Below are 19,786 nucleotides of genomic sequence, written 5' to 3'. Positions count from 1 at the left end.
AAGGGCTTTAAGAAAGAAAAAGTTGAGAACTCCTACAGTACTGCATGTATATGTGATTATTCGGTTATGTAAGAGATTATTGGATAAAGTATTCAACCCAGAATTGTGGGCCACAATGGTCTTCAACACAATTCTCAATAATAGAGATTGTACTCGCACTACAACTGAATGTAACGCATCTGAGCTTGTTTCCTTGTCATTTGTGATAGATAGGATCAGGCTGGAGAAAAGATGCTGTAGGGAATTAGATTCTTTCACAGGCAAATGTTCACATCCCCAACAGATTGACGAGCTTCAATCAGCCCAGAGCCCCATCAGTGAAATCAGCCTGAGACGAGCTGCTCTGAGCCCAGCACTAATGCAGCAGAACTCTCCGGTTCCTCACCGTTCCCCTCCCTCCCCCTCTTATTCTCTCTGACATACTTTCCTGCATGACCTTGGCATACGCCACATCAGCTAGAGTGAATCCATGTACAAGTGCTCAGAATAAAAGCCCTCTCGCTGTTGTCCATTCTTTCGCCTATCACGGCCAGAGTGATCCTAAAATAATTTTTAAAAAGTTGACTACTTAGCAGTAACCTTTTCCTGTTTTGTAGCTATTTGTGTTGAGTTAACTGTAGTCAAGAGATGTTTTTGGGTTTTTTTCTTTATCTCTCTGCTTGCTCTGGCCTGCCCTGTAGCACTACCAGCCATCCAACAGGGCTGCTATAAGTGCAGAAATAGGAAATCAATAACGGCTCACATGAATCAGCACTCCTGATCAGCTCTGCTGGGCTAGGCTGCCTGATGCCCCGCCTGTCTATTGTCACCCTCCTTCCCTCAACCTCACAGCCAGGTCCTGGGTGGAAATATTTAGTGACACACACATGGAGCTTTTAAACTCTCAAAGCATTACAAAAATGCTTGTTTTTCTTTGCCAGATTCAGGTAAGAAAAGATGATGAACAAATTTATGTGTGTTTAGCAGTCATTCTCCAACTACTCCACTGTGCTTTACTTGGTTGAGAAATGAAGGAGAACTGGAGGAAAGAAAAAAAAAAGACTCATTAGGGATGACCTGTGAGGTGGAATGCTGCCATCTAGTGGCCAAACAATATTTGCTTGAAAAATTCAATCACTCTTCAGAGTAGCCTAAAGACATTATGCCGAATGCCTATTGAAGAGTGATGTGAAGAGAGGGTTGTAGTCAGTCTGAATTAAACAGACAGCAATAGGACTCTTGGTTGTACCTGGCATCCATTTGTATCAGTGGTACGAATACCAACATTTCTTAACTGTACAGTTTTAAAGTGTAAAAATATCCCTGTTGCTGTTCATCCTCAGCTCTACCGGGCATCTGCACTGTTTGAGACCATCCGCCATGAGGCCCAGCATAGCACCGACTATAAACTCTCGCTGTTTGACCTGCAAACCTCCTGCTACCAGGCTCTCCAAAGGGTCCTCGTCAGCCTTGGTGAGCCAACGAGACATCCTCCTGTGACTATATTCGTGTTTAGCTTCTTATTTTTTTCTAACCATTGTTAAACACCTCAGGCCACCATGACGAGGCCTTGGCTGTAGCGGAGCGCGGTCGTACGCGAGCCTTCGCTGATCTCTTGGTGGAGCGACAGACGGGCCAACAGGACTCGGACCCCTACACGCCTGTAACAGTGGAGCACATCTTGGACACAGTCAACAGCCAGAGAGCCTTGGTGCTGTATTTCTCAATGGCAGCAGGCTACCTCTACAGCTGGCTACTGGCTCCAGGGGCAGGTAAGATTACACTGACATTTTGCAAAGTTACAGTCGCAAGCGTTCGTTGGATTTTCTGAGACAATGATGCTGTATGTAAAATGTGATGTGTGGTGGAAAACTGATATTGCACATCACTCTAAACACATAGTGGTGATGCTGCCAACCCTATGGGAGTCTGATTGGGAAACAGGTGGAACTAAATGCTGGACAGTCCCGAAGAAAACCAGTTAAAGGCCGCAAAAGATTTCAAACTTGGATAGAGGCTCACTTACAGTACAGCCAGGGCTTAAATGCTGGTCGTAGAGAGTGTGTGTTCTGCTGTATCAACAAACCTGAGTGAAGTTATTTTGACAAGACTTTAACGTTTGGAGATGTTCTCCATCCAATCTGACTGATTCCCTTCCACTATACAATTATACATTGGTCTATTTCATAAAATCCTAGAACTGTGTTTACATTGTTTAACTAATGTGTTGAAATGCTTTAGCATCTTGATAGTGTAATATTTTATTTTTATTTTGCAGTGGCAGGTAGACGCACACCAATATAACTTCCTCAAATCAAAGCATAAAAGAGGGTCTGGAGGCTGGAGGCTTCATTGCAGCTGACAGAGGGGGAGCAGATCAGATCTGACACCATGTGGCAGTGCCACCTGCCTCTCCACTGTTAGGATTTGCCCCCTGCCTTGCTCTTCACCCTTTGCTTCATCTGCAAACGAAGCATACTAACTGATAGTGACACAGATTGCGACGTAGCCAAACATTAGGAACAACTTCCCACAAATAAAACATTTGCTTTTATTTAAAATTTCTTCTGGAATAAAAGTGGACATTGCATCTTTGCATACCTCCGCTTTCTGTATATTTTCAGTAGAACAAATGTGGTTTTCCAGGTGAAGCCCCCACCCATCCCCTCTTGTACACATGACTCGTGAAATTCCTGTTTAATTAAGGGAACAGAGAAAGCTCTGGGTTAATTAAAATTCATGCCACACACCTCCTGTGGCTGCCATACTGTTAGCTCTACTTTAGGCCACTTTTGCTGCCGTTGTGAGGAAAGGAAATGAGAGCAGTGACTCATGTCCCATGCTACCAGCCCTCAACATTTGATCAAGATGAACTCCTAGGCAACCAGCTGAACTTGACCCCCGGCGGTAGTCTCGTAAGCAGAAAGAACACCATAGAGAGCAGTGTAGCTCTTCAAAGCGTTAAATTTCACCCCAGGCAGAGAGAGTGCCACTTGCTCGCTAATCGCCTGTCTGTCACTTCCTGGCATTCCCTGGCATCCAGCTGGCACCAAAACATGGCCATTTCCAAAGAGGTCCGTCGATAACGAAAGGGGGTGTAAAGCTAAGGTTTCTACGTTTGTGTGAATTCTGCACAATTCAGACATGGGTGTGTGTACCTAAGCAACTGATAGTTGTTGGTTTTTGTAAATGTAACGTTATATTTTCACAAAGAGAAATCACACACATACAGCATGTAGCCCATCTCTCAGATTCCCTCCTGCTTGAAAGAGATCTAGCAGGCACCAGATGGCAGAGATAGTCTACTCTTATCTTTTATTGAATAAATGTTTGTTTTATTCATTCGCTTTCACAGATGCACTGCTGCACATGGCCTTACCCACAGCTCTCGGTTTAAATGATCAAATGTTTCCTGGTGTAGTGAACAAGTCACAGAAACAAAGTAGAAGTGGATGTTGAGAAACGGAAATAAGTCATGTTTGGTTTTCTTGTGCCCATTATCACAGGAATCCTGAAGTTTCATGAGGTTTACCTCGGTGAGGGCGTGTCAGAAGGAGGGTCAGACTTCCAGGATGGAGGTGGTGGTGGTGGGATGGTGAGCAGCTCTTCGCTGGAGCAGCACATTGCCAGCGCTCGGGAGGCTCTGGGAGTTGAGTCGTACTACAGCAGGTAGGATGGTTGCAGCTAAAAGATCATTTACTCCCTCCATGAGTTCTGAGCCGTATGTTTTGGGTGCTTGCTCTCGGGGCTTTGGGTGTCCCAGTTCTTTTTGGGATGTAGCTGGAGGGCAAAGTCTTTGGGCTGTCTCTCCTTTCACAAAATTTATGATTTGCAGTACGTAATAAAGCAATGTTCACATTTTGTTTAAATATTTTCCTCTTCATTATTATTCTAAATGCACATGAAAGTGGCTGCACAGTGGCACAGTTGGTAGAGCTGTTGCCTTGCAGCAAGAAGGTCCTGGGTTCGATTCCAGCCCGGGGTCTTTCTGCATGGAGTTTGCATGTTCTCCCTGTGCATGGTGGGTTCTCTCCGGGTTCTCCGGGTTCCTCCCACAGTCCAAAAACATGACTGTCAGGTTAATTGGTCTCTCTAAATTCTCCCTAGGTGTGAGTGTGTGTGTGAATGGTTGTGTGTCCTGTGTGTCTCTGTGTTGCCCTGCAACAGACTGGCGACCTGTCCAGGGTGAACCCGCCTCTCGCCCGGAACATAGCTGGAGATAGGAACCAGCAACCCTCCCGATCCCTCTAAGGGACAAGGGTGAACAGAAAATGGATGGATGGCACATGAAAGTTTCATGACTGATATATGCCAACTTTAACTTTTTTAGAAGTACAGTCACAAGATTGCAAATCTCCTCAATCCATCGACAGAGAATCAAATTAACAGTGTAAATCACAGAATAACATGCTGCCAGTCTCTAGCTGGAAAGAGTAAAACTAAATGATTTTCTGTCTAGGCTGTTGCAAAAACTTAACATTTTTAAAACCTAGCTCATTTTACCATGACTCTGTGTCTAAAGGGCATTATTCTGCCCCACTGAACCCTTGGATGAACCCCCCACCACCACCTGTCTGAAAGAGTCCCCTCTCCATTCCTAGGAAATAAATGAGATGGAATAATGGTTCTTTGTATTGCACAGGAATGGTGAGTCCACCTGACAAATAGTGCATCAGAAGTGAAGCAAAAGATAAAGAGGGTTACTCTGAGAATCTGAAGGAGAAGAAGATTGAGAAGAGGCGATAAAATCAATGGGGAGAGTCAAAGGAGCCAAGGTCGGTAAATAAAGACCTAACACACAACAGGGGATGCAGCCAGAGGGATTCTGAAAGAGATGGAAGATGAAACGAAGGAGTGAAAGTTAAAATCGCCCACTGAAATCCATTCTGATGAGTCTCTAGTTGGTTTTTGATCCATAGTGCCCAGATGGTGCGCCTAGCGTCTGTCTCGAATGCCGTGGCAGCTTGGCCCTCCTGCCCCATTATCAGCTCATTTACTACTCCAAAAGGAAGTTGCATACACACCACTGCGCCTGGATGGGCACAATATGGCACCACTTACCAGCCCATTCACTATCTGGAGTGCAGACAAAGGGGCTGCAGCACTCTGAAATGACTGGAGAGTAAATGAATGAGGTGGAAGTGAAACGGTAAGAGAATGTGTGCAAAACAAAAACTGACAGAGAGAGGCGAGAATAAACAGTTTTGACAGGAAGTCTCATTGTTGCCCTATCAAATAGCTTCACTGATGCTCATTACAGCCAATAATAATTAGATTTTGCCAGTCCTCCACAAAACAGAAGAGCAGAAGTCTTCCTATTTGCACAGATAACATTTTCCAAAGACCAGGTAGGCTTTTGTGTGCCTTACTTGGATTTATTCTTGGTCCACATCTGTGCAGTCAAACATCATCCAGTGTTTATTTTTCTATCCACCTTAACGTGTCACTACTAGGAGGGTCAATATTCTTCATTACGGCCCTTGTAGTGGTTCTTGGATTCTTTTACACCTCTCGCACCATCAGTCGTGACAATTTAGATATTACTTTTGACTTCCTGTTCACATCCCCTAAGACTTTCCACAGTGTCATCTTATGTTTCTTAGTAGTACTTTATGCTGTAGCCACATGCTATATTAGTCATTAATTACCACCAACCAGTTACAGAGCTGCTGGTTTTAACCTGTTGAGATGCTTAAAATAGCAGTTCACGATGGTGTAGTCACGTGAACTTTGCTACGGATTCAAAATTGACAGTTAATATATCTTTGACATCTTTATCTTTGTAGTGTAAAGAAAGATGTTGGTAAAGTAAAAGAAAAAATTTGCTAAAATCTGAATCTGCCAGGAATATGAATAATTTTGGATTTAACAGTATAGCCTGTGGTGATGGACTAAGAAGGTGTTAAGGGTTGGGTCTATATGAATATCTCAAAATATCAAAGCTGTCGTTGACTGACCTTATTAAAAACGACCACGAAGTTGATGCCTGCTATTCAAGACATTGCCAAAAGAAGCAGTTGATACGCTGAAACAGTTTAAGTTGTCTACAAAAACGAATGTCGTTTTTGTGTTTCCAATTTCTTCCTTGTGAGGTAGTTCTCCTCCCGATGTTAGAAGTAGAGTTAAAACCCGACATTCGGTTTGTTTTAACTCTTGGTGCATTAAAGAAAAGCTTCAAACATGGAGACAGAAGTAGGCGGGGAGGAGTGGTGTCGAGTAAGAAGAGTGGGGTGGGGGTGGCTGACTCCCCACAGACTAGATCAGCATTACCAGCATTATAATGAAAGGATTTAACTGTGCTTATCATCGGGGTGTCGGCTCAAGGCTGGGAAATTGGGCCAAGTGTGTGGGTTGAATAGTGTGTATTTATGGTGGATCGGGAATGTGTGGAGTTGATTTAACAACGAAGAGACAATGTACGTCTCTGTATTGTCTGCTGTTCTCGAGAGGGACTTTTTTTTTTTTTCCCCTGCCAATATTTTTATGGTTATTTCTCTGACTCAATCTCTTTCTGTCTCCATCAGGGGGTGTTCTAGCAGTGAGACAGAGAGCGAGGCAGGTGATTTTTTGGACCAACAGTTTGAAGAACTCAACAACAAGCTCAACTCAGTCACCGACCCCACAGGCTTCCTGCGCATGGTGTCGAGAAACAACCTGTTCAACAGGTAGGGGACGGTTGTACATCAACATGACGTTGCTGCGCTCTCACACTCAATCGCCAAATTCTACTGAAAACCTCTTCTTTACAAAACAAGAAGATTAAAAATATGTGCTTGGGTAAGGAGATTCATGGGTATTGTGGCTCATCTGTGAAAGGACTTTCTTTGCCATTGTCTTGCTGGCGCAGAGGCAGCATGTGAATCCTCCTTATTAAATAGACGGAGGAAAGCCAAGCTGCTAAAGCCCTTATCAACTCTCTCCTCTGACGGAGCCGTGTCTGTGTTCATCTGCGTGCACACACTCTTGTATGTGTCTTCTCCCCAGACACCAGTAAGGCCAGCGTTTGCTCCGTCCGCGTTTGTTGTGCAGATTTATTAAATGTCCATTATTGGCCTGTTGAGTGTGTGATTATTAGCAAAATCTCAACTATTCTTGTACATTTCAGTGATAGGTGATGCATATCCAAATAAAGTGTGCGTGTGTGTGTGTGGGTCATATTTTCCTGTCCTAGTCCACAGTTGAGCTGCTCTTTGATGAGGGGGTAATTCCAGCTTTAATTGAGTCTCCGTGCTCATTAAGCCCCTTTAATGGGCTGCTGGTAATAATCCCCTCATTCTTTCTGCCCTCAAAAAAATTTTGAATTATAAAGCTGAACATGCTAAGGAGCCTGTCTTCTATCATAATACATAAACCACAGAAAATGAGGGGAAACACTTAAACACCTTTCTCTTGAGGTTTGTCTTCACATCATTAGTGTGCTTTCTTTGTTTTTTTTCTTCTCACGTTGACATTTTGTATCAATTTTTTATGCAGTTTGTCTCTATGATGAATACAGAATTAGAACAAGAGATACACCAATTTATTTTCAAAGATTTTTGTCAATTGCAATCTTTTTTTGAAGAACTACAAATGGCAAAAAATATATCTTTTTTTTTCCAACTTTCTCCATACATTGAAAATGTAATTAGCTTTGCAATAAAATGTGTATAATGAAACAGTCCATCCCTGAAATCTACCAATAAAGCAAAATCATCCAGTTTATGTAACAGAGGGACTTGAACAATTTGAAACGGGCTAAAAAGATGTTGTACATAACTCATTTACCCCATTAAAAGACAGAAAATTCACCTTTTTAATGTGTTCAAATGAAATGTAATGTGTGCCATATCAGAAGATATGATGTTTTTTTCCTACTGAACAATTTTGAAAGAATTAACATACGGTTGTGTCCAAACTTTTGGTCTGTACTGTATGTGTCTAACCTCTGATTTACTGTATTAGATTAAACCATTCATTCTTTTATTCTGACTACATACGAGTCTAGGAATCTGTTATGATTAGATGTTCAAAGTCACATTGTGTGAGAGAAGGCTGTTCTTGTTGCAGTTTTTGTTGAACGGTAATTTACTATTAACCTAAAAGGGCAACACAATGAAAACAGAGTCAACATTTTAAACTGTGTTGTAATTTATATTAGCATTTAGTGCAATAAGCATTGTTATCAGTCTTTGGGTGCAATACTTGTAAAGCAAAACATTATCCTAACTATCAGATTGCAAATCAATTGCTAATAAGTACTGTTTTGTTCAATGATAGTCAGAGTTGGATTCTTTAAAGAAGTCCTTTTGGCTGCTGAAGCCTCACTTGCTATTTAAAAATAGCATTATAATTGAACAGTGCTGTAGAAAATACAGTATCCTTTCAAGAGGCTTCTTGGCATGGAAAAAAGTTGTCGTATTCCCTCAGCAGCAGCTTCAATACTGAAGACTGTTATGGATAGTGCTTTGAAGTTGTGTGTTAAATAATCTGACGAAAGCCTATTACCAAACGCGGCCAATTCCAGTCACCAGATGATTTCTAGGTGCGTCTGTATAATAATTTTCAAATGAATGCCATTATATTAGGAGTGGTTCAGGAATAATACAGTGGGGATTAAAAAGATTTGTCAATTGCTCTCTTTTATCTCTAATCTTTACAGAGACGCTTGAAAGGATTAGTATGGGAAGGTGATGATGAAAGTCTGTCTAATCCGATCAGCGTGTAAAGCATTAGGTCATTATGAACAGTCAACACATAATGAGATTGTTTGATGGTCTTGATGAAGCTGTCAGTAAAAAGACAGTAAATCCAAATAAAATACGAAGCCTACTTCAAAAGGGATCATTTTATGAAGAAAAAGCACAATGCTTCATTTTGTGGGGATGAAAATAGGTCACTTGATACAATGATTTACTTGTTGATATTTTTAGCGTTTTGATCTCTCTCAGCTGTGACTGAGGTAGGCAGCCAGTGAATGCAGTCCTCACCTTCAACCTCTCTGCCCGCTGTCTTTTAAATTCACTGCTTTGCTCTGCACTCTACACCTTCTCTTGGCTTCAACCTTGCCTCCTCTCTCATTCCTCCTGTCAGACTAACAAACGATTGTTTTGCTTTCCCATGGAGTCTCTTGCCAAGGCCTGGGAGAGAGACAGAGTGTTGAGAAGCTGGAGGGAAGCCTGTGGCCTGAGGCTACCAGAAGGGCAGGATAGATGTCTGTTGGCAGGGGTCTGGAGGAAAATCTAGCTCTTGTGGAGCAGATGGAGTGAAGTGACACGTTGAGACATAAAGCTTGGACCCACAGGGCAAAGCAAAAGGTTTCTAACCCCACAGCCACCATTAGCACAGTTCGCAGTATGCTGGGTGTTGGTGAGGCCGAGTTTGATCTGTTACTACCATCTCACCACAGATATGCCTCAAAAGAAGAGTCTCTCTTTTATCCCACATGTTGCAACCCAGTAAATGTACGGCTTTGGGTTTGCACTGCACATAAAAAAAGGCTGTATAGGATGAGATTAGTGCTGCTATTCATTACCTATTGCTTATGTAGGGACTCAGCTAAAAGGTCATTTCTTCTAAATTTGGTAGTACCACAGAAGGGCAATGCTGCCATCTAGTGGGGAACATTTATAATAGCAGTATAATATCAGTGAAAGGGTAACAAGCAGGTACATACATCTAAAAAATATATAGAGTATTGTGAAATTAGTGTCATTCATTACAGGAAGTAATCTATTATATGGGTTAATTACAATAAATATTTCAAGCCTTTTTGTCATTTTTATACGGTAACTATATCCTATAGGGGATAAGAAAATAATTGTCTCCAAAAAATAGATTAAATTATCAGGCTTTGGTTAAACGTCTTCATTTCTAAGCACTCAACACTTTGTTGGGAATCTTTTTGCATGAATTATTGCATCATTGTGACATAGCATGGAGCCGATCAGCCTGTGGCTCTGTGAAGGTGTAATAGAAGCCCAAGTTGTATTAATAGCAGATGTTAAGTCATTTACATTTTGGTTCTGGTCTTTCTAATTTTTCCTCTTGACAATGTTCCATAAATTTTCTTTGGGGTTCAGGTGAGGCCAATTTGCTGGTTAGTCAAGCAGAGTAACATCATGGTCATTAACAACTTTCTCAGTGTGGCCAGGTAATTTTTTTAGACCTGAACACCTGCCTAAAAATGAGCTAAACCTGGAACATGATAGAAGCATTTAAAAAAAAATCTATGGTTGACAATTGACTTGCTCTACTCTTTAGCTCATCTAAATGTCATTTTACACTGAAAAAAGCAAATAAGCAGTGACATGGTGATAAAGAAAAACAAGAGCACTGAGTACTGGTTTCCTTTCTTGCTCACACTGAAATTTAAATACCAAATTTTTGGGCTTGTCCTATGTAGTTTCATCCTTACATCCCCCTTTCCAACTCAAGGCTCGCAAGGCATTACTAGGAAGGAGTATAGACCCTCCAGGAAGTTCCGGGTCTGACCCCAGGGTCTAATCTAGAAGAAAACCTCCAAAGGAAGATGCCTATGAGGCATCTTGAGCAGATGCCAGAACCACCTCTTGTTAGCTTTGAAGCAGAGGAGCAGTGGTTTTACTTCAAGATCCTCCCAAATGACAGAGCTCCTCACATTATTCCTAATGCTGAGCCCAACAGCTGAACAGAGGTAGCTTATTTCAGTCGTTTGTATCTAGGATATAATTCTCTTGGTCACGATTCATGTTTCATGTTTAGAGGTGAGGAGTGGTACCAAGAGGAATTACCTTTTACCTATGCTCTTTCTTTACCATGATAGATTGGACCAGTCCCCACATTACTTCCCCAGTTTCTCTATCCATTTTCTGCTTCATCATACCATCACTCATGGATAAGATGTGAATGGTAAACGTGTGACGGTTTATCTAGTCCAGAGGACTCCAGTGGATATTAGATTTCATGCACACGCTGATGGTGGTAAGCTACATTGTAGCTTTAGCTACCCTGGGGCCATCTGGTTGAAGTGAGACTGCCATACAATTGGCACCAGCTGGACTGGTCCACTATTCCAAAGCAAAATCCACATTCATTAATTGCTGGGAGCCTGCTTTCCAATGCAATGGTGTAAATTTTCAAGGCAATCTGAGAAGTGTGGCCAATGAGTAACTTTAACACATTCACCTGCATTAAAATAATTTTTTTTTTTTTTTTTTTTTTTTTTTTTTAAAAGACACAATGAGTTTATATCAAAAACATGATGTGAGAGATTTTCCAAAAATCTTTCCTCAGTCTGCAGTGTTGCAGTAAGACGTATAAGATAAAACCTCTGTTTCTTTCTGTGGTGTCTGTGCAGGAGCTGTCAGAGTATGACTAGCCTCTTCAGTAACACTATGTCTCCTGCCAAAGATGGTAACTCCTCACTGCCTCGACGCTCCAGCAACCTTGGCAAACCTCCACTGCGGGCACTTTACGATTTACTCATTGCACCTATGGAGGGGGTGAGTGCTGCCTCTCTTAGGGATTGACTGCATCCTACAAATGTTTGTTGAAGAACTGTGCAATGCCTAAGACAAGCCACTCACCACATATTAACAAAAAGTTTTTGAATATTTATTTCTTTTTTCTCATTCCTTTCTCTGACAGGGGCTGATGCATTCCAGCGGGCCTGTTGGCAGACATAGACAGCTAGTGATGGTCCTGGAAGGAGAGTTGTACCTCATCCCATTTGCTCTGCTAAAAGGAAGCTCCTCTAATGAATACCTGTACGAGCGTTTCAGCCTCATTGCTGTGCCCTCCATCCACGGCCTTGGATTCAGCGCAAAGGTTTGACTTATCATTCAGTTCACTTCCATTAACATAAGACGTGTCTTAGTCTTTTAATAAATCTTGAGCATCTGTCCCTGGATTGTTGTGCACATTTAAATTGTGTTGCTGTACTCTTAGACTCACTCTCGGCGTCCTGGACCAGCTCCCTGTGGTGGTGTCTCCATGGCAGCAGTGGTGGGAAATCCTAGACTACCCTCACCTGTGATGGACCGCTGGCTTTGGGGACCCATGCCCACCGCTGAGGAAGAAGCTCTAATGGTTGCAGAGCTACTGGGGTGTCAACCTCTTACTGGCTCATCTGCCACCAAGGAGAGGGTGATGGGTGCCCTAACGCAGGCTGAATGCGCCCATTTTGCCACCCACATTTCCTGGAAACTGGCGGCTCTAGTGCTCACCCCGAACCCTGAATGTGTACCTGGTGGGGCAGGTGCCACTGTTGGCGTGGGAACAATAGGCAGAGGCGCAAGCAGTCGGAGAGGCAGCAGCGGTCGAGGCAGGAAGGGCTCCGTTGGTAGCGGCTACACCATCCCAGAGTCTCTCAACATGCAGGATGACAGCAGTGATGTGGAGAGTATCTGTGACAGTCCGCCCCTGCAGGAGTTCCTGCTGACAGCTGCAGATATTTTGGACCTGAGGCTGCCTGTCAAGCTGGTGGTGCTGGGGTAGGTGCAATGGATGTGGAGATAAACAATGCCTTGTAAATGTATTCACACCCCTTGAATTATTTCATATGGTATGTTAAACTTATGCAACGTTTTATATACATAAACCAACACATTATTTTACATAATTGTGAATTGGAGGGAATATGATGCATGTTTTTCAATCATTTTGTGACTATTAACATGAAAAGGTTTGGGTGCATCCATATTTAAAAACACTTTAAAGCAAGTCTGTTCTTTTTACTCAACACTATTGCATTGTCAAAGCTTTGGAGCACAGCCCAGTCAGTTTAAGACTGAACTGACACATGAGTTCACTGTTAAACTCATCTGACCAAAACACCTTTTTGCATGTTTGGTGTGTCCTTTACTCAGCTTATAGCAAACTGCAAGCATAACCTCTTTTGACTTTCTTTGACGATGCTTTTTTTTCTTGCCACTCTTCCATAAAGGCCAGATTTGTGAAGTGTATAACAGTTGTCCTGTCAACCAATTCTTCAATGTTCTTCTACTTCTGAAATGTGTGCTGGACAGTCACACAAGCTCCTAATTAAATACACTAAGGTTTAGCAACATGACAACATATGAATAATGAGGTGTTTAGAAGGCATTCTTTAAACAGAGGACATGCTGATTGCAATATTGTATGAAAAAGCTAAATCTTACACCAAATCTCTACTGTTTTACTGTGGCCACAGGTCGTACCAAGAATCTAACAGCAAGGTGACAGCAGATGGTGTTGTGGGACTAACCAGAGCCTTCCTGGCTGCTGGTGCTCAGTGTGTTCTCGTGTCCTTGTGGCCTGTACCCGTTGCAGCCTCCAAGGTTTTTGTCCATGCTTTCTACTCTGCCCTGCTGAACGGGACCAAGGCTAGTGCAGCACTAGCAGATGCCATGAAGACCGTGCAGAGCAGCAAACAGTACTCTCATCCGTCCAACTGGGCAGGTTAGATATAATGTTCATGCATTATTCCAGTTGAAGTCAAACAGAAATGACCATGGAATGACCTGTTCTTGTTGCTTTATTCTCCCTTCAGGATATATGCTGATTGGCAATGACGTGAAGCTCAACAGCCCATCTTCCCTTATTGGCCAAGCGTTGGCTGAAATTTTGCAGTATCCAGATCGAGCTCGTGATGCTCTGAGAGTCTTACTTCACCTGGTGAGATATCAACACAAACAATACAAAATCTGACAACCAGCAGCACACAACACACTGATGCATTGCTGTTATTATCCTTTCAGGTGGAGAAGTCTCTTCAGAGGATACAAAATGGCCAACGTAATTCAATGTATACATCCCAGCAGAGTGTGGAAAACAAGGTCGGGGGCGTTCCCGGCTGGCAGGCCCTGCTGACAGCCGTGGGCTTCCGTCTCGACTCCGCAGGCACCGGTATTCCTGCTGCAGTTTTCTTTCCCACTGCTGACCCAGGAGACAGACTCCAGCAGTGTAGCACTACGCTACAATCTCTACTGGGTATGTAGACACAAGCTGAAGATCACAGGTCAGATTCAGAATCTGTAACAAGTTATGTGTTGTTTGTTCTTTGTTTTGTTTCTCTGGTGAAAGTTCAAGATGCTAAAGGTGAAATGAAAAGCCTTTTGACAATAGCACCACTTAAAAAAAAAACAATACAACATTTTAAGTACACTTGCAGGTCTCTTGCTAAATTATTTATTTTGTTTCACTGAAAAATATAATCTATTAGTTTATGTTTCTATCATTTCACATTGCGAGCCGTCTGCTTAGTGCGGCTTATTTTGAGGTATAAATGCTCTTTCTTGAATGAATAACAATGAGCTTCCTTTGTTCCCAACCCTTAGGTTTGCCGCCGCCAGCTCTCCAGGCTTTGTGCAAACTCATCACTGCTTCAGAGGCAGGAGAGCAGCTCATCAACCGGGTAAGAGCCTGCTGCTTCAAACAAACGCACAATACGAAATTGATCTTGGTTTCAAATGACATGTGCTGTTTGATCTAGAAAGTGTTTAGAAGAACGGTACCTTGCAAAGCAATCATATTTTTTGAACTTTTCTGATTTTTTTTTTTCACTTTGAATCTTGAAGCTTCCATATTTTTATTGAGTTATTATGTGATAGACCAATATAAAATACAAGATTTTTACCTTTTGTGGGGGAATGTGAGAAGGCAGCAGACGTGAAAGAAAGTTTTCTGTTTAGATGTGACAAAATACCTACAAATAGGACTAACAGTGCTAGCTACAATACTAATTATTTTTCTCTTCCGCCCCTGAAATACCAGAGAATTAGAGTTACACAGCAGAGGTTTATCATTGTACACGTGCACTTGTAGCGATCACATGCTTGGACTCAGAAACCATGCAGTTAGGCAGTGATTATACAAATTCAGTTTGTATAACATGAACCTTGTTCCAGCTGGTCTATGTGTACTGATTGCACCGAAGTGTGATATTACACACCTGTGTTACCTTTTTGCTTCATTTCTTCTTATGGCTGAATCTTTTTAACCTTTATCTGCAAACTGTGTGCATGTATTTAAAAACAACTTATTCTCTTTTCCCTGCCCCACCTTGTGGTCTGAAGGCTGTCAAAAATATGGTGGCCATGGTAAGTGACCATTCCCCTACCTGTACTGCATTTCACTCTGGTCTGCTTCTCCACTCTCTACCTATTTAACTTGCTAAAAATAAAAAAAGAATCAGGAAAACAACACAATTTGTAAAGAGGCTTCATGATGGTTTTTTATAATTCACTTTGTGATGCTGTTGATTGTTTACATGGCTGTAGGAAGCTAACCTACCATTTGTTGTGTATATTTTTGCACTTTTCCGTTCCTTTGATTGCTGAAGGATTTCCAGCCTTGGATTATTACAGCTCAAAAGAAAGTTTCAGGATAGTTGCAGGGATTAAACTATGATGTAAAGCTACGACGGCACAGCTAAGGCTCTCTTTTACTTTCCACACAGTTACGCCAAGCTGGCAAAGTTTTCTCTGTTGTTAGACATGTAATCCCTAGTCCATGTGAACATTCCCACAAAGGTCCAATTCTTAGCGTTCTAATTCTCTGCAGCTACTTTTGTCCCCATTGTCTAGTTAACTAATACAAAGGATTTAAAACATTAAAAAAGATTTTCTGTAGTTCATTAAAAGGTTTGCATTTTATAATTTCTAGAAATTTCACTACATATCCCTAAATTGGTAATGAAATCACTATCAGCAGCACAGAGCTATTGAACTCGATGCCTATGTTATTTAAACTACTGCATAAATCACATTTAATGATTTAACAATGTAAGAGTTTTAATTTCACAGTCCTTTCTTCTTTGTATACCAGCTTCACCAGGTGCTAGTCCAACTCCAGACAGGAGAGAAGGAGCAGGACTTCTCCCTCCTGCCCATTCAGGTGTCCATTAGTGTACAACTGTGGAGACTGCCTGGATGCCATGAATTTCTGGCTGCTCTTGGTAAGTTAAATCTTAACAAAATAAGGCTCCTTCTTGGTGTCTCCTGTACATCTTCAACAACTTTGCATGAACATTGTGGAATGATTTCATTTATACAAAATCAACATACACTCTAAAACAGAAAATCATTCAAGATCATATATTATCCAAAATGTTTCTGAAAAAATAATTATATCATATAAAACCAAAAAAAAGGACATTTCAACACAGAAACGTTGACCTACTGAAAAGTAACCCCATGTACTGTAGTGCAGTGGTCCCCAACCTTTTTATTACCGCGGACCGGTCAAAACTTGGAAAATTTGCTGAGCCCCGGAGATTGGGGAAGAGGAACCGTCAGATAATGTTTCTGCATGTTGGTGTTCCCGCTAAAGCCTTTTTATTGGTTCCGATTTTCCCTTTTACTACAATCTTACAACATCTTGCAGTGTGTGATGTGTTACCTGGTTACCGATTCAACAAATTTTCACCGTAGGGTTCAGGCAAGTTTGCATTGATACCATGGTAATTACAGTAGCTACTGGTACTTTCACCAGTGTTGGCGGATGAAAAAAATGTTGACATCAGAACCTGCGTAAAGCTTTGTCAGCAGAGGGAAAAATGAAGTGTGAATTTCCTGACAGACAGCTGGGCTGACTTTGGGCGTGGTAAAACACAGTGAAACATCAGCATGACATGGGTCCCTAAGTCATGTCACCTGTGAAAGCATCACTCTAGATCTCAAGTTGTTTTTAAGTAAGATATTTTTGACACTGGTTCAGGATTTCTTAACACATTGTGACAGATGTAGCCCGTGTTCTGGAAACATCGGTAGTGGCTTCTGAAGCACTGACACCAGCCGCAGTCCATACCTCATGAATCTACCCCTGTTATCATTGATGGTTATTGATCTTTTTTCTACCACACTCTTCCCTTCCATTAATCTGACCATAAATATGCTTGCATGCAGTACTATATGAAGAGTGAGCTTCTTCAGCAATGACCTGGTGAAGGGGGGTCAGTTATTGTCTGCTGTCAATCAATTGTCTTCAAGATTGTTGGTGTCATAGCAAAATGTTGCTTTATAAAAAAAAACTTTTTTTATTAGTCTGATGTAATATGAAACTGGGAAACTATATTTAGAGTTTTCACCAACAATATTTCAAAGTCATCAAAATTAACTAAATTAATTTATATCACTCTGTGTATAATATACCTAAATCCAAATTAGATATATTATCTATTCATGCATGCATGGAGTCACTGTCACATTTAATCATTTCAAAATTACATTTTGTTGTTTTTCTTTGCACAGGATTTGATTTATGTGAGGTTGGACAGGAAGAAGTGGTGCTAAAGACGGGCAAACTGGCTAACCGGCGCACGTTGCACTTTGCTCTTCAGTCTCTGCTGGCACTGTTTGGTAAATTGGTTTATTCTTTTAATCTGTTTTTACTTTCAGGGTCTGAATTTGTTTTTGGACTGCTACAATTTTCATTCGTTTGGTTTTTTTATCGGTTTTCACATGCATATGTTTTTTTGCTTTCTGTACAGACTCCACAGAACTGCCCAAGCGCCTGAGCCTGGACAGCTCATCCTCCCTTGAGTCTCTGGCTTCGGCTCAGTCTGTCTCTAACCCATTGCCAGTGGGATACTCCAGCCTTCCTTTCTCTCCCCCATGCCTGGACAATCAAGCATCAGATGCCATCTCTGTCTACAGCCTCAGCTCTGTAACTTCCTCTATGAGTTTTGCCTCCAAGTCAGACTGTGACTTCCTTAGTCATCGACAACGAGGGGGCGCCACTGCACACTACACTGTTCACAAACACCCACATGTGCCACGCAGTCGCTCGTCCCCACAAGGAGCTGCTGCCGCAGGTGTAGGAACACGAGGCGACGACGAGGAGTATGAGGGCTTTTCCATTATCAGCAGCGAGCCACTGGGCAGCCACTGTGACTCTCTGCCTCTACCACCCGGTCACAGTCAGCGACACCACCGAGGAGGCAGGGGGGTTAGTGGGTCCACAGGAGCAGGGAGAGGCTACACGGTCTCTGTATCATCACGGGGCAGTGTCAGCACCCCGACGTCTCCTGTCAAAACATCACTCGTGCCCAGTCCAAACTCGCCGTTCCAGAAGGTGGGTAAGGTGAGCAGCTCAGACACAGGCGAATCTGACCAGTCCAGTACTGAGACAGACAGTACTGTCAAGTCGCAGGAAGAAAAACCCGTTCATCTGGACCCTCAAGAGCTGGCCCAGAAGATTCTGGAGGAAACTCACAGCCACTTACGGGCTGTGAGCAGTCTCCAGCGGGCCGGAGCAGAGGGAGGGACTGGACCTGCTGCGGCCTCAGCTCGGAGCAGTACGTTCCGCTCTTCTGAAACCAGTGCATTCAGTCGTCCTAACAGCAGCGCCAGTGGTCGAGCACAGTCTTCCCCCAAGCCCAAGCCTCCCTCCCGTTCTTCTTCCCTGCAGAAGGTAAGCTCTGGATACAACAGCCCTGCAGTCTCAGAGTCTTCCCAAAAAGATGGTAGCCATCCTTCCCCCACCCTGGACAGCCATGCACAGTTCAAACTGAAGTACCCAAGCTCTCCATACAGTGGCCACATTTCCCGCTCTCCCAGCAACGTGTCTCCCAGCTCTGGACACCAGTCACCAGCTGGTAGCGCTCCGTCTCCTGCTTTGTCCTACTCTTCTACAGGCTCTGCCTGTTCTACATCAGCAGATGCCCCAGATCTGGACCGGCTAAGAAGAGGGGTCATTGATGAAAAAGTCCAAGCTATCCATAACCTGAAGACGTTTTGGACTAATGCCGCAGCTCAACAGCAGCAACATCTAGGTCCTGTCAAAGCCATCCACAGCACATCCGGACCTATTGCTTCAGCCAGTAGAGATGTACTGAGCCTTCTAAACCTCTCCCCACGCCACTGCTCCCCTCATGACACCCAAGACAGCTTGGAGCTGCGGGAGCTGGGACTGCAGTCACTGGATAGCAGTACCAAGAATTCTTCCAACGGACACCACTGTTCCAACCCCAGAAAAGTTGCCCCGTCGCCTACAATTTCCACAAGCAGCAGCCCTGGTGCTCGTTCTATCCGACTGCCTGCTGGCAACGGATACAAATTCCTCTCGCCAGGAAGATTTTTCCCTTCTTCTAAATGCTGAAACATTGAAAGTGGTTCTGTAATGTACTATCCTGTGTGGCAGAGGATCAGGGCACCTCTTCAGGACCACCACTGGCCCATCAAGCCCAACTCAGTCTGAGGGATTTCTTTGACTTGTGTGTTCCTGCAGAAACAGATGAATGAATGGTTTGGAGACTGTCTTGTCTTTGTGCCCATAACACTGTAAATGGCAATGAGAAATACTCAACGACCTGATACTGTGTTTGTGTGTAACTGTGTCAGGTGCAATTTGATTTTTTTTTCCCCCAAAAAGTTGCTGTTTGTGTGGTCAAAAGATGCAACAAACCTTATTTCCCTCCATTCTACTTTTTGTTTTTAAATTTAATTATTATTATTATTGTTTGCTATTGTTGTTAATATTAAAAAATATTATTATTATTATTATGTTTTGTAAATTTATTTGTGTTTTACAATCAGTATTAACTGTTTTTATAATTAAAAGTGAACAAATCTGTACCTTGTAAAGATGGATAGAGTGAAAAAAAAATCAATTTAATATTTTTTATTGAAATCTAGAGGGCATTTTGCCTGATTTCTTTGTGATCTGAGTGTCTGCTCTGAAGCATGGATTCTCTTGCTATTCAGTGTTAAGTACCATGTATGACTTTTTACCCCCACGATTTTTTTGAGATTGAACATGGCAGTTTCACAGCAACAATCTGTCATTTACCAGTAAACTGTTTCAATAAAAACATCATGTTTACTTTCTTGTCTTCCTAACTTGGCAAAGGTTCAACTAGAGAGACAAATGG

At 42.5% G+C, this 19,786-nt stretch overlaps 1 protein-coding gene across 5 annotated transcripts in view; it reads left to right on the top strand.

The window, feature by feature from the left end:
- The window catches only part of LOC122827864 (tetratricopeptide repeat protein 28-like), a 234,225-nt gene extending 214,488 nt beyond the window's left edge, over positions 1 to 19,737 (top strand). For 4 of the 5 annotated variants that reach the window (XM_044110943.1, XM_044110941.1, XM_044110944.1 and 1 more), the window contains 15 exons: positions 1,323 to 1,452; positions 1,533 to 1,751; positions 3,486 to 3,648; positions 6,504 to 6,644; positions 11,294 to 11,438; positions 11,584 to 11,763; positions 11,884 to 12,428; positions 13,127 to 13,374; positions 13,466 to 13,590; positions 13,674 to 13,905; positions 14,253 to 14,329; positions 14,991 to 15,014; positions 15,742 to 15,871; positions 17,166 to 17,273; positions 17,405 to 19,737. In XM_044110943.1, the coding sequence (XP_043966878.1) occupies positions 1,323 to 1,452; positions 1,533 to 1,751; positions 3,486 to 3,648; positions 6,504 to 6,644; positions 11,294 to 11,438; positions 11,584 to 11,763; positions 11,884 to 12,428; positions 13,127 to 13,374; positions 13,466 to 13,590; positions 13,674 to 13,905; positions 14,253 to 14,329; positions 14,991 to 15,014; positions 15,742 to 15,871; positions 17,166 to 17,273; positions 17,405 to 19,014 (4,077 nt within the window). In that variant the 3' untranslated portion in view covers positions 19,015 to 19,737. The remainder of the gene's footprint in view (positions 1 to 1,322; positions 1,453 to 1,532; positions 1,752 to 3,485; positions 3,649 to 6,503; positions 6,645 to 11,293; positions 11,439 to 11,583; positions 11,764 to 11,883; positions 12,429 to 13,126; positions 13,375 to 13,465; positions 13,591 to 13,673; positions 13,906 to 14,252; positions 14,330 to 14,990; positions 15,015 to 15,741; positions 15,872 to 17,165; positions 17,274 to 17,404) is intronic. The other variant, XM_044110942.1, reaches the window with a different exon arrangement.
- Positions 19,738 to 19,786: the final 49 nt, after the last annotated feature.

The sequence above is a fragment of the Gambusia affinis genome, linkage group LG03 (assembly GCF_019740435.1).
Source record: "Gambusia affinis linkage group LG03, SWU_Gaff_1.0, whole genome shotgun sequence".
NCBI lineage: Eukaryota > Metazoa > Chordata > Actinopteri > Cyprinodontiformes > Poeciliidae > Gambusia > Gambusia affinis.
This window is presented reverse-complemented; position numbering and strand designations above follow the sequence as displayed.